This window comes from Naegleria lovaniensis (assembly GCF_003324165.1).
Source record: "Naegleria lovaniensis strain ATCC 30569 chromosome Unknown tig015, whole genome shotgun sequence".
In the NCBI taxonomy this organism is placed as follows: Eukaryota; Heterolobosea; class Eutetramitea; order Acrasida; family Naegleriidae; genus Naegleria; species Naegleria lovaniensis.
The window spans coordinates 594,995-609,264 of NW_025407837.1; the positions used below are offsets into that span (position 1 = coordinate 594,995).

Sequence of the window (14,270 nt, forward strand, 5' to 3'; positions counted from 1 at the left end):
AACAAGAACAACCATCATCATCACAACGGAAATAATTGTTCATCAATATTAATAACAATGAACAACAATACAGTACCTCCACTCCGATTTCTTTCTACAGTCTCTGTTTTTGTTTTGAAAAAGGAGAGTGATGATGAAAATAATGAAAATAATCAATCCTCTCGGATGAATCGAGGAGTGATCACTTCTCCATCTTCTCCAGTGATGCGTATTGGAGGTAATTCATTATTCGATTCTCTTGAGTCACCATCCAGCCACGATGGACGGAATGGTAATGCCAAATTTACGACAACCTCGTCGAATGGCTCATTGATGACTCATCACAGAAAGAATATAAATACCTATAAGGAATATGCAATGATGAGAGGTCAAAATAAGGACAGTTTCAATGCAAAAAAGTATACACCACCCAAGACGGACCTAATTTTTACACATCCCAAAGATTTATCCAATGATAAGACTGTCACAATTAATTCAATGCCTTTATTTTGTTTTTATGCTCATCATCATGAACGAAATTTGTCGGAATATATTTCAAGGAACACAAAGATTAGACTTGCGTCTGTGGGATCGAGTCACAACGTCCAACTCTTTCCATTCGTAATGACAGATTATTTTAAAAACGAATGTTATTGTTTTTGCATATTAGTTGACAATGCAACCTATAATGAAAATGTCGCCATTGTGTTTGAAACATCAATTCCTATTTATGAAATGATGAGTGACATTATTCTAGAAATGTATCAATTTGGACTCTTTCAGGTGTTTTTAGACGCCCATTTTCGAGATCAAGAAATGAGAAATCATGGAGAGTCTTCTAAAATTAATTTTGGGCGAAATGATAGTAATTATCAGAATTTATTAGAAAAGAAAAATTTACTGTTGACAAGAATTGAAATGATGATACATCACATCCCAATACCACCACCTTCGAAAAATATTTACACTAGTTTTACATTACTCCAAAAGAATTATGTTTTGAAATATCCAGACGTTGAAGAGCTGCCGTTTTGCAATGTAAGTCATTGATTTCAATTTTTTGTGAAAAATCCACCACAACAACGTAATATTTTTCTATATAAATTCATATCGAAAATGCACTCGTACATGATATTAGATTCCAATTTCTGAAACAATTTTCAAGACATTATCCAATGACATGATTGTGGACTTGTTGAATTTAATTTTATTAGAAAAGAAAATTATTTTCGTGAGTGAGAGCGTCAGTCTCTTAACATATTGTTGTGAATCCTTAAGGGCACTATTGTATCCATTTCAATTTCCATTAATGTTTGCTTTTATTCCTCATCTACCTGTACAGCTGCTAGAGACCATTCTTTCGCCTGTTCCTTACATTGCTGGAGTTCACAATTCTCTCAAGAATGAGTTATTTATGGTGATTGATCAACAGAATCGAATGTTGGAGCAGACTTCTCACACTAACACGACGAGGATAAAATCTCCCTCGTCATCATCCTCTGACCGTGCCTATTCACCCTCTGAGAATGACACGAGTTTAGTAGTCTTAGATATTGACTCTTCAACATTTTTATATGGAAAAGCTCCAGAGAGAGAACAACGTTTTCCCGAAAGATACCGACTTCAATTAATTGAAAAATTGGAGCCCATTCTCAGGTCTGCATCGAAGAGTATTGATTTTTTATCAGGACCTATTTCTAAACGAGAAGAACGAATTTCCATAGATACCAAAATTCGAGAATTATTCACATGGTTTTATTGTAAATTATTGATTCCGCTTAATATTCACATTTTAACGCGAAAGTGGAAAAAGAATAACAAACGCAATGGCACAGAATATATTGACAGCATAAAAAGATACGTGCTGGAAGAAGCTTCTGAAGAAATTGATTCCAATCAGAGAGCCTTCTTTTCACATTTATTCTCCAACCAGATATTTTCAGAATTACTGAACCATGGCGTTGAAGAGCAATACTTTTATCAAGAGCTTTGCTTTTCCATTTTTGTGAATTCTGAAGCTGAAAATTTAATGAAAAATAGAAATCATGTGATCCCATTTGCCGCTTCTGAGAAAGATTTAGTGAATTGGAAAAACTCCAACAACGACACTTCTTTTAACTTGAACAGCGTTCAGGAATGGTTTTCCAAAGGACAATCACCCAATGACGTCTTGATATATTGGATCAATAGCAAATTAGAAGCTCTGAAATCTCAAACCCCTTCCACACAACTTCTTTTGACAAGCAATTATAACATTTCTCGATTAATGTTAATGAGATCCTTTGTCCATGAGAGAGCAGAACGATTCGAACAAGCCCTCGAAGATGCACTCACTGCCATGTCAACAGCTACAGATGAGCGATTGGTTCGAAGAGAATGGTTCGAGTCCTTATTGCTTCGCATTCCAAAACAATCTCTCATGAAATTTGTTGCTAAAATGAAGACCAAATATTCTCCACGAGCAGATGATCTTTTCAAATTAGGTTTTCTAGAAAAGATTGTGCTCGACATGCATCAAGGTCACATTCAAGACGTGAAAGCTCTATTCCAACAGGCAGAACTCTTTGAACCAGGTTCTAGCTTTGAATTGAGACCTCGAAGAAAATCAGTACCAAATTCCTCAGTTTCTCCTGTCGATTCGAATCCAGAGTCTGAGCTTCACACTGCAGACTCCTTGGATGAGAAACAGCTAGTCACAACATCGTATGAATCACAAGAAATTCCAAGAGCTAATTCTTTCCCAAGTGGAAATCCTATTCAATTACCCACAGCAGAGGATGAAGAAGATCGACATTTTGATTCTCCTCCCATGTCCCCTCGTTCTCCAACCATTTCACATGAGGATGATCTTGATGAAGATGTAGAATCATTGGAAGCGCTTCAAACACCTCTGACATCGAAAAAACGATCCTTTTCGAGCACTTCGATCCATGAATATTCAGATGGAAAATCCCCTACTGCTTCTTCTCGCTCTGCAACAACAGCAGCGACAACTGTGCTACCAACCACGAAGGCAACAAAATCAAGTTCAGGAACCATTCTATTATCATTGCCTTTTATTAATTTTGCAAGTATTGAACATCAATTAATTCCCAAGAATATGGATGCCCTTACACAATTATCATCGATGAATGCAACCACAAGAAGAAGGAGTATCTTGTTTACCAAGAAAAAGAGTTCTGAACTCGATACCTTATCCAAAATGGTCAGCATTTCGAAAGAGATGTTCTCCATGGTTGCATTTGAATGTGGAATGTTCTTTTCCAAACAAGATGGAGATCGAATCTATGATCAGCTTGTGTTAATTCAAAAAGATACCACTGTACCTTCCTATTCACAAACTCAGCTTCACCACGGTGACGATGCATCATCATTGTCCACACTTAAACCAGAGACACTCAAGAAATTCTTGAATTGGTTCAAAATTGTAAATCAACTCAATCAATACTCAACATTGAGATTTAGAAAAATTGAAAGTCCTCAAACAGTAGCAGTATCTTCCTATGAACAACAACAACACAATAACAATAATGAATCTATTGTGATCTTGACACAAAGTACACTATGCGAAGCAACATTTTCATATGCTACTGTGGAAGGAAAGGAATTTTCTCAAGAGTCATCCATTCACAATGGAAGAATATGTTTTTGTAACGATGGTTCGATTTATTTTGGAATTTCCAAATTGGAATTGGTAGTTTCAGACATGTCACAAATAATCAAAATTGACCACTATCCTCCACAATCTATGTTAAAGCAACAACCTGATTTATTGAACTTGAAAATTGAAGGATCTGTTAAAATTGTTGTACGAGTAGATTTCAATACCACTCGACACGTAGAATTTAAATTTCCAAACACGATTCAAAGTTTGATATGGTATGGACATTTCTTGAGCTTGATGAATTTCAGTACCTCCATCACCATGAGCATGATTATGAGCAAAAAGTCGCATCATAGTTATGTGCCAACAAATCCAACCACTGTCTCAATATTCAGAAGTATTACCATTGATCATGTGTTGTATCTCATGAAACAAGCAAGATCTACCAAAGACTAGTCGTACATGCATTTTCTTTGCATGCAACCATGGACACGGGAACATGTCCATCAAACCAATGCATGAACTTGATACCTTTCACAAGTGTAATCTAGAGATTGGAACAATTACATGAAACCTTGAAGAATTTGTGGTTCATTCATTTGGCGCCAAAGTCGCCGCGTTCAACCTTAACAACCACCACCAAAAAAAAATGGATAAACGCAACTCTCATCCCATCCACGATTCAAATCCAACTGCCACTAAGAAGCTGAAAAAACAGCAGAACGATGAGGTCGGATCGTTCCTACAAGATTATGAAACTTTTATGAATAGTCGTGAGCAAGAACGTCAAAAAGATAAACTAGAAGATGAACAACAAATGATTCAATTTGCTGGATTGCCCAAAACGGAATTGATCGGTTTATTCTTTGATGAAAAATTAAAATACCAACGGCCTCCATATCCAGTGGATCCCGTATTTGGATCCATGAGCTCGCACACCACCAAGCCCTCACATAAAAAACGAGATAAATTTCAAAAAACAATATTCGGATATTGTAGAGAATGTAATGAAAAGGTGAATGGTGGTCTGCAAGCCATGAAAGAGCACATTCTATCGTGTCCAAAATTGAATACCTTCAAAGAGGGTGAAGCTTGCAAAGATATTGTGATGAGATTTAAGGTGTATCCAGAATATGGCGACATGTGGAACAAGTATTGGTTATTTATCGAGGTTCCATTCACATCCAACTTGAGAGAATTGGATGACGTTATTCGTAACTATTGGGTTGAGTGTTGTGGACACTTGTCCAAGTTTGACGTGGATACATTAACTTATAACAGTTATGAGAGTGATAACGAGTTTATGGACGAGATTGATAACAAAACAATGGACATTCCCATGTATAGAGTGTTCAAGCCTTCAGATGTTGGGAAAACATTTTGTTACACCTATGATTTCGGAAGCTCTACATATTTGGAACTCGAATTAATATCCATTGTTAAATGCAACGAGGAATGTGAGGAAGCAAGAGTTCTAGCAAGAAATAATCCACTAACCTTCAAATGTTGCAAGTGCAAGAATGAGGCAGAGTATGTTCAAGTAGAAGAATCAGTTTTGTATTGTAAAAAGCATGCCAAGGATGAGGACGAAGACATGCTCTTACCTGTTGTTAATTCGCCACGTATGGGTGTTTGTGGCTACACAAACGACATGGATACCTATGCTCCTCCCTCTGAAGAAACAAAGAAGAAGAAGACTAAGCATCAATAGACATGTCGTGACTGAACGAAGAGAGACAAATAACTCAAAACTCTGAAACCTCTGTGTACCCTCTAGATTATCTGTGTTTAATTAAAATTGTTGTTGTTTATACGCAACCTTAATGGCAGACCTCGATCTTCTGATCTGTTTGAAATTACCTAACCATATTAATACCAAATTTCTTTTAACCTTTTCATTTGATTGAACTTGGGAACTATTTTGATCTTGAACTCCACTTTAAGATATCGTAAACAGTCATGGCTAAGGCCATAGTACCTGAATTATACATGAGCTTGGACGAGATTCCTTTGTTTAATATAACAATAAATTATTGCAATCGTTAATTCATTTGGACACTCCATTTTTTCGAAAATAATTCACCTACCTTTTGTAAAACCTCTCAAACCTTCACGCTTCATTAAATCCACAATCACTTCTCGAATTGATGAGGATCCAAATTTGTGTGATCCTCCACTACTACTTGCACCACTCAAGGCAATTCCCGTTTGAATTCTCAGTCGAATAATATCAAACGGATGAAAAATCGATGCTGTGACCACGCCTGTCATGGCACCACTACTCACAGCTGACATGACCATTATTTGAAAATCCTTCTCTCCAACATAGGGAACCAATAATTGTGAAATGTTTTCTTTGAGTGCTGAAAATGTTCCCCAAGCAATAGCAGATTCAGGTCCATAGGTCAATAACGTCGGCAAAGTTCCTCGATAGAGTCCTCTCAATCCTTCCATTTTCCAAACTTCTCGCACGACATGTGAAAATTTAACATGTTCATTGGGATGAGTCACTTGAGAAATCATTAATCGTTGAGAAACAACATCAAATGGAACGACAATGAAATTGGAAATCACTTCAGCGAGTAATCCAGAAAGAGCTTGTCTTTGAAAAGTGCTTAATTGTGAAAAATAATCATGTTCATGCTTTTCACGTTTGGAAAGTAAATATTGATTAATAAATTCGAGAGAACTTAAATAGGTAAATTGTACAATACATTTGCCAGTAGCAGCTGAAAAGTATCCTCTGATTCGGTCGTCCGATAAACATGATTATAACAATCAAGGAAATTTAAAGCTCCAAATTCAATTGATTGTCAATTGGTAATTACCTGTAAAAACCTCTCAGTCCGTGTTGAGAATAAATTCGTTTGGCCACTGTCGACATACTTTCATGGGCCTATTTCATCAATATTTCAATTTTTTCATTCATGGTTCATTCAGGTTCATGATCATGAATTATTATTGATCCATATTGACGAAATTATCCAAAATTCATTTTTTAGAGAGTAGAATAATAACATCATCATTTGATTTTATCATTCCGATTATTCATAATTGTTCCATTGCACCAATGACATTTAAATTCCATTATAACCATCCAATATATGGAAATGTATATTTTTCAGCACTTCATATAAACTCGTCTATTTACCTGTAAATTTGCTACTTGATGAGCTCCTATCAAACTGATTGGAAAAAAGATGGATCGTAATCCATATGAAGCCAACACTCCGATAGAATAGAATTTTGTCTTGTCCAATTTATTCCATGTGGTAGTCACGTCGGGATGATGATTTGAATGATGATCATCAGCATTACTTGTATCTGTGTTGGATGTTGAAGAAGGACGTTCTTGCATTTTTTAATCCTCTGTGTGTGTTGGGTTTTAAATCTGATCTTACAAAAACAAATTAATAATAATTATTCAAAATTTATTCTTCTTCAAAACACATAATATTGATGAATCGTCAAATACAAGTCACAATAATTTAAAGAGATGTAATTCCAGTTGCCATCTTAGTTTGATACTTCATGCTATCGATAATTGGTGTCACTTGTGAGGCCAATTTAGAAGGTTCTTTTCCGTGCAACTTTTTGGATTCAGATACCAACAAGCATAGATCAATGGGTACACTCACAATAGGAACGACACCCTTCACGACTAAGCTTGCCAAACTTGTAGCTCCTGCTTGACCATGAGTTAATTGACCATTCTGATTAATAGTTCCGTATTTGAGATTGACCAGTGCATTCACAAATTGCAATACTGGAACGGTTGTAGTTGCATTACTATGAGGAATGGTAAAAGTCAACAACCGTTGTTCAATCAATGGATCTGTAATACGATAATCAAAAACGAGGGCAATAATTTCATTCACTGCTTTGGCATCTTGTTCCAATGCGGTCTGAATTAATTGAGCGGACTTTTTGGCGTGTTGCCACTCGGAAACAGCTGCACCTACAGTCACTGCTGTACCTCCACCAACCATTGCTGCACCAGCTCCAGTGGCAAGCAATGAGCCACCCAAAGTCAACGGTGCTGTAATAATACCACCCACAATTAAGGAAGCTCCAACAATGTTAGTGACAGTACCTCCCATTTTTGTTTTCGTAGTTGATTTTGCATGCTTGTTCAATTTTTCAGTCATCTCGCTCAGCATGAGAAGAATGGCTTGTCGTTGTGAGAGCCATGAAGTAGCCAATTGTTGCAATGTTTGAAGATTGATGAGCGATTGATCTACGAGTGGAACAAACGAAGTGGTCATTGTAGTGGTAGTGGTGCTACAGACAGGAGGTTGTTGAACCTGTGGTTGTTGAGGAGGCGGAATATAAACTGTTTGAGGTGGTTGTTGTTGTGGTAGCTGAGTTGTGGTCTGTTGTTGAACCATCATGGTGGACATATTTACCTCGTTGCCTTTCTGAGGATATGGAGAAATAGATTGGGGCTGAGTAGGTGAGGAAGATGGATAATTCATGGTCATTGAAGGTGATGAGTATGAATAGGGTTGCATGGGTTGTTGTTGTGGTTGGGGTGGAATATTCCAATGTTGTTGTTGTTGTGGTTGTGGTTGTTGTTGATGAGGATATGGATAGTGTTGTTGTTGTTGCGGAATGAACTGAGGATTTCCGTAATTTTGATATTGTTGTTGATGATAGGGATGAGGATTCATCATCATATATTGTTGTTGTGGTTGTTGCGGTACTTGTTGTTGTTGAGATCGTTGCATGTATTGATCATAGGGAATTTGTGGTGGAGGTTGATAGTGTGGTTGTTGCTGTTGCTGTTGTTGCTGCGGATGACTCTGATACAAAGGAGGTTGTTGTTGTTGTGGATGCATCATTGGTGGTTGTTGTGAATTGTTAAAGGGTTGTGGATGTAGAGTCATGGTTTTTCAAGTTGCTATTTTTTGTTTGGAATGGAATTGAAAATTCTTGTAATTTGTTTTTATGAGATTTTGGTTTCTAATTCCGTACAGTGCAAGGTAACATGGTATCACGAAAGGCAAAACAACTTGTTGTAACATGCGACCAATGGTTATCGTTTTGAGGCGATTTACAACGAGGAAACGAGTACATTTCGTAGGTGATGGATCCATTTTATAATTTTAAGAATTAATTGATCATGGAAGAGCCAGCACTTTCGCTCAAAGTTGACTTCATGTAGCGGTTGTGTTTAGAGCAAAGAAGAGGAATTAATTCCACTTCTAGACAATCCTGATTCGAACTCTTTTCAACTAATTGACCAGAATCGAAAGTGACCTTCTCTTCCAATACTTGTTTGTCATGAACATAAATTTTAGTTTCTCTTGTTGACAAAATATTAGACAAGACAATATCCATTCCGTACTATAAAGGTCCATGAAACATGTCACAACCACAGGTTTGAGGGCATTCAATGAAAATTGTGGCCATGATGTCACATCAAGAAACAATAAATCACGAGTGAATACATGTCACCAATATGATCTCATGTGTCAGTGAAACAACCTACATTTTGCATTGCTTGTTTTACCTTCTCATCAATAATTCCCACATCTGACTCTAATTTAAATGTCACAACAAAGGCCTGTGGACACCATTCTGATTTCACCAATTTCAGCATTTTGGGAGTTTGTGACAATACAATCTCAAGTTTACCGTCGTGTACATTTCGTGATTGTATCTTGTGTTCGCTCTAACATGATGTTACCACATTTAGAAAAATCCCACAATTATGAGACAGCAGCACAATATTTGTGAAGCAAAAGGTCAACAATAATTTTGCCAGGCATGATAATCTAGTGACTTAACAACCACTATTTTGAACTTACCATTTCATCGTAGGGAATGTAAAAATCCGAGACTGCAGCTGCTGCATATAAAATAGCTCTTCTTCCTAAATTCAAATCACCAATAACATCTTTACAAATAAATTTGAGCATTAATAAATATTCAAAAAGTGTGTCATAGGTAATCTCGAGCAATAATTTTTCATCCTTCACCTTTTTTCGAATTCGTAGCAATTGTTTTAATTTTTCATTGCATGATGAGAATGAAACCGATCCATCAATCTCATTCAACATGAAACTGTCAGGATTTACATGTTCCAAAATATTCAACGGTCTTTTTGCAGATTCATGAGTCAAAAATACAACAACATATCCATTCTTGAGAAATTCTTCAGCCGATTGTGCTCCTCTGCGACCTGTTGAAAAATTAGAAATATATCTCACGGTATTTCGTTCAAGTGGTACGTTCATCTTTCCGCTCGTAATGAACACATATTTTCTCGGAGAGGTTTTATCCTTCTCGTGATAGGTAATGAATTCAATCAATTGATCTTGCTTGGGTGCGAGTGATGCTCCGATCAGATTTTGATACGTGTCGAGAAAGGCCTCAATGTCTTGCTTTCGTTCGCTCATTTTTTTCTGGATGGTTTGTTTCTAATCCATGTTGTAAACCTCAAAAAGAACTCGGGTATTAAAGTTCCATGTTCATTTCACTGGCATTAAGGGTTGGGCAGTGTTGTAGTTTTATTTTACTACTAGCGTTTGAAGATACCAAGCAAGACCATTGTATCTCCCTTCATTGAGTGACAATACTTGTTTTAGTGCAATTCTCCTGTCGACCCGTCGAGAGATGATATACCTGAACAGAGATTTAAAACTTCTTTTCATTGTAATATTGAAAAACGACAACATAACAAAAACAAGTAGAAAAATCATCATGTCTCTAAGGACTACGCCTCACGAATTACATCCCTCTTTCAACAATACTTCTCCACCATTCAATACAACCGAATCAGAATGCCCAGAATGGATTCGTTCTCTTCCAGCAGCATTTCAGAATCGTAAAAACCCATGTCCTGAAACCATCTTTGTTCCTCTCATTACCTCAATCTTTCTTTTCGTGTATGGTCTGGTCATTATGGCATGCATGATTGGACTATACAAGAAACGCAAGAGTGGTCATGTACAAGCACGAACGACCTCGGGAATGTTATTTACTCTCATTTGTAATTTGTTATGTGTCGTGAGTTTGGGAGTGAGGCTCATCATTGGGAGAGAAAACTCACCATGTCTATTGTATAGTATTTACTTTTTCATCATGCCTGCCTGTGTAACGACACCGACCATCATGAGAATGTTGAGGTTTTTCATTCAGCATCAAGTGAGTTTGATCAAACTGAAATCTGTAAGCAAAGGCTTTCAGCAGCCTTATGATGATACTTCTCTAGCACAAGATTTGAATATAGACTTGGAGTCTTCTATTGCTACATCAATGAAGCCTTCTCCCTCTCCTTCATCAACTACGGAGAAGGATCAACGGGCAGTTGAGAGAGTGGAACAATTCAATACGAAATCGTTTACTTCAACTCTGGTACAGTCCACCAAGGTTGTTGAAATTTCTCCACCGAGTCAACCACAAACTTCATTGCTGAAAACAGGCATAGAAGGAATCAATTCGTCTCTTCCGTCGTCCAAGAAAGCTCTATTCAAAATGAATCAACTTCTCTCGAGTCATCTCTTTTCTTCATTCATTCTCCTCTCGATTTTGCTCATTCACATATTGATTTGGTTCGTTATGGGAGTCGTTGAGAATAATTTCTTTGAAAATTCTCGATTTTTCATGAAAGATCAATCCATGTTCAGTTTATATGGATGTTTATCATCCAATTCTCCAAACATTGTTGCTGTGTCCATGTTTTTATTCTATTTCATATTGGAATTAATTATGGGTCTGATTTTGCTTTTAAAAACCGATCGAGATTTGTACAATATTAAGAGAGAGGCGTTAATATTGATACCAATCCAATTTTGTGTCGTTGTGTTGTTCATGGTTGCCGTTCAATTTGAAATATTTCAATACCTGGAAAGAATTATTCCAATGGTAATGCTGTTCATATTTTATTCGAAATGTGAATTGTTTATTACCATCTTTCTTCCTATTTGCTATGCTTTGGTACATGATTATCAACGTTTGGAAAAATCGACGACGACCTCCTTGAACATTCCTAGTGGGGCAGTTGGTGATATAACTGAAGGTTCCAATTTCACTCATTCCATTCAACCTCAAAGCGAACTCGAGATGTTACTTGCGAATAAGGAATCCAAAGAAATTCTTCTCGATTATTGCAGAAGAAGTTTTTGTCCAGAGAATGTCTTGTGTTACTTGGATATTCAAACGTACAAGGCTTTGTGTAAAAAACTACTAGTGCCTAGTCCAAAGAAAGCCATTCGAATGACTTCAATTGCAGATGAAACACCTATCACGCAGGGAAAAACATGTCCGAAAAAGCAAATGGCACTCCATATTATCAACACGTATTTGGAAAAGAATAGCCTCAACGAATTGAATCTTCCTTCTAATTTCACCTTATTGAAGGAACAATTGTTAGTTGCAATTAATGCCCATTCAGAACAGGAAATGCCTGAAAATTTATTTGATTCCCTTCAATGTATTGTGTTACAAAACATGGAGGATGTGTATCATCGCTTAATTCGTTCGAATGTGCGATTTAAGGAAATTGGAGATGAGTTCTTTCCAAAGAATCGACATCGTCTTGAACCAACGAATAGTCAAGTTTAACCCTTCCACCGATCTAAAAACAACAATGAACAACAGTGTTGACCAAGATTTTAGAAGTCCAACATGCTTTTTGCAAGAATATTGAAACAGTTTCCTCTCAAGAAAACAATGAAACATCTTCATGATAATCATAACAACAAAGCGAGGAAATTGAAAATTTAATTATTTTAAAAAGGATTTCATTACAGAACTCATATCCACTTCAGTTTTAATGATACATGGTTTCTAAAGACATGATCTTTGAACTCTGGTACCTCATAAAAAATCGACAACAGCAATTCACCAACAAAAAAAATGTCCTCACAAACTAAACTTGATCCTCTCTCACAAAAACAACTCGAAATGATCAATCGGCAAGAAAAATACAAGGCCGAAATCATGGCAAAAAAACAACAAGAGAATGGAGAGAATGGAACAACAACAAAAAAGAGAAAATCAAAAAAGGATAAAGACGATAACAAGGATGGGAAAAAGAAGAAGAAATCAAAATCGAGTAGTAGTAGTGGAAACAATAGTACAGGCACATCTTCCGACGTACAGGACGCAACCAATGCCATGTTTTATTCAATGGGAGCATATACCGATGATACAGAATCGGCTCCAACATCTCCGTCTTCGTCGGCACCCAATGGCGATGGCGATGTAAATACAGAGAAAGAAGAGAGAAAAAAAGGCAAAAAGGAGCATCTTCTCGGATTAATAACTTTTAAAATTATTGAATTTTTGCAAGAGGATACATCTAAAAAGTATTCATTTAAACAAATACTTGAGGCAATTGAGTATACCAGCTGTACGGAAGAAGTCGATGAAGAAGATGAAAAGAAAACAAAAACTGTGGTGCGATTTGAAGATTCCCTCGCTGCTCATTTGGACGAAAAAGCAAAGAAGGGAATATTTATGAAATTAAAAGACAATCAGAAAGTAGATTACATTCCCGGACCACTTAAAACCAAAGGAATTGACGACAATGCACTTTTCAGTTTTAAAGCCATTCACCAATCTGTAAAAAACAAGGACGACATTGTAAATTTATTGAAACATCCAGAGTTTGTGATTAGCGGAATTCCTTTTGTAGAACTTGCTGAAAGTTACAAAACGGTTGGAGAGGATGTAGAGCAATTGAAGAAGGCAAAATTGATCATTGCCATTCCCAATCAAGACAAAAAGTGTGAAATTTTGTATTATAACGATCCCACTGTTGCCATGCCCTCCGTTGATCCCAAATTGAAACAGCTGTGGGCAGACACCAGAAATAGGAAAATTTCGAACAATGACTTGAAGTCTTTACTCGAAAAAGCAGGACTCCCACCAATTCCTACAGTGGAATGGCCTGAAGATGAATACAGAAGAAAGAAGGAAGCAGAGAGAGAAGAAATGGCAAAGAACATCAAGGTTAAACGTACTCGAAAGATGAACGTCAACAAGATGACCAACAAACACTTGAAGGAAGATTTTGTTGCAAGTCAACAACAACAGCAACCTAACAAGTAATTGTTAAACAACAATTATGTTTTTGCAGCTGAACTAACATTTGGCGACACAAGTTACCTCTTTACAACAAGCTTTCATATTACATACACTACAGCATGAACTCGGTCGTGATACCAAAATGGTCTATTTCATACGCTGTCTTTTAATTTTGAACTGTTGACGAGTTTGTTGGTTTGAATAACATCTCTTGTTGGTTCCACTGTTTCGAATGGTGTGGCAATGATGGCTCCACTGCGAGGACACGATCCAGTGAATCCCAAATTGACAACCAATTTCTTTTCTGTTATCTATTCATTTCGAACCATCATTTTCTCCAATAAAGTACCAGCATTCCAATCTCATCGGCAGTTGACGCATCCAAAACGCCACCTGTCAAACACTTGTTTGGCACGCTCTTTCTTGTCTCTCACAGCACTGGATGAATTTCATGATTTAAAAAAGAATACACTAATAACGACATCACACTCTCTTTTCCTCCCACGTATCATCATCAGCAGGCCTCTCCAGAGTTCCATTGTCTCTCCTGGCGCAACCAGTTCTTCAACCTCTCTCTCATCTTCTCTCATCATCAAAGAATATTGAAACACGTTGACCCTCTCTGATATCAGAATCATCATCTTCCAGTTCC

At 36.9% G+C, this 14,270-nt stretch overlaps 7 protein-coding genes across 7 annotated transcripts; 4 read left to right on the top strand and 3 right to left on the bottom strand.

Moving 5' to 3' along the window:
- Nucleotides 1-57: 57 nt before the first annotated feature.
- C9374_002479 (uncharacterized protein) lies at nucleotides 58-4,039 on the top strand (the record flags this gene model as incomplete). Its single annotated transcript, XM_044691901.1, has 2 exons — nucleotides 58-1,017; nucleotides 1,118-4,039. 2 exons carry the CDS (start codon nucleotides 58-60, stop codon nucleotides 4,037-4,039), a joined length of 3,882 nt encoding a protein of 1,293 aa, XP_044550727.1.
- Nucleotides 4,040-4,232: 193 nt separating this feature from the next.
- C9374_002480 (uncharacterized protein) lies at nucleotides 4,233-5,294 on the top strand (the record flags this gene model as incomplete). The annotated part of the gene is made up of 1 exon (XM_044691903.1): nucleotides 4,233-5,294. The coding sequence occupies one exon, from the start codon at nucleotides 4,233-4,235 to the stop codon at nucleotides 5,292-5,294; it is 1,062 nt and encodes a 353-aa protein (XP_044550728.1).
- A 205-nt stretch (nucleotides 5,295-5,499) lies between these two features.
- C9374_002481 (uncharacterized protein) lies at nucleotides 5,500-6,941 on the bottom strand (the record flags this gene model as incomplete). The annotated part of the gene is made up of 4 exons (XM_044691904.1): nucleotides 5,500-5,591; nucleotides 5,671-6,326; nucleotides 6,412-6,479; nucleotides 6,735-6,941. 4 exons carry the CDS (start codon nucleotides 6,939-6,941, stop codon nucleotides 5,500-5,502), a joined length of 1,023 nt encoding a protein of 340 aa, XP_044550729.1.
- A 130-nt stretch (nucleotides 6,942-7,071) lies between these two features.
- On the bottom strand, nucleotides 7,072-8,469 carry C9374_002482 (uncharacterized protein; the record flags this gene model as incomplete). Its single annotated transcript, XM_044691905.1, has 1 exon — nucleotides 7,072-8,469. The coding sequence occupies one exon, from the start codon at nucleotides 8,467-8,469 to the stop codon at nucleotides 7,072-7,074; it is 1,398 nt and encodes a 465-aa protein (XP_044550730.1).
- A 226-nt stretch (nucleotides 8,470-8,695) lies between these two features.
- On the bottom strand, nucleotides 8,696-9,984 carry C9374_002483 (uncharacterized protein; the record flags this gene model as incomplete). Its single annotated transcript, XM_044691906.1, has 3 exons — nucleotides 8,696-8,929; nucleotides 9,075-9,257; nucleotides 9,394-9,984. 3 exons carry the CDS (start codon nucleotides 9,982-9,984, stop codon nucleotides 8,696-8,698), a joined length of 1,008 nt encoding a protein of 335 aa, XP_044550731.1.
- Nucleotides 9,985-10,288: 304 nt separating this feature from the next.
- On the top strand, nucleotides 10,289-12,151 carry C9374_002484 (uncharacterized protein; the record flags this gene model as incomplete). Its single annotated transcript, XM_044691907.1, has 1 exon — nucleotides 10,289-12,151. One exon carries the CDS (start codon nucleotides 10,289-10,291, stop codon nucleotides 12,149-12,151), a length of 1,863 nt encoding a protein of 620 aa, XP_044550732.1.
- A 294-nt stretch (nucleotides 12,152-12,445) lies between these two features.
- Nucleotides 12,446-13,642, top strand: C9374_002485 (uncharacterized protein; the record flags this gene model as incomplete). Its single annotated transcript, XM_044691908.1, has 1 exon — nucleotides 12,446-13,642. One exon carries the CDS (start codon nucleotides 12,446-12,448, stop codon nucleotides 13,640-13,642), a length of 1,197 nt encoding a protein of 398 aa, XP_044550733.1.
- Nucleotides 13,643-14,270: the final 628 nt, after the last annotated feature.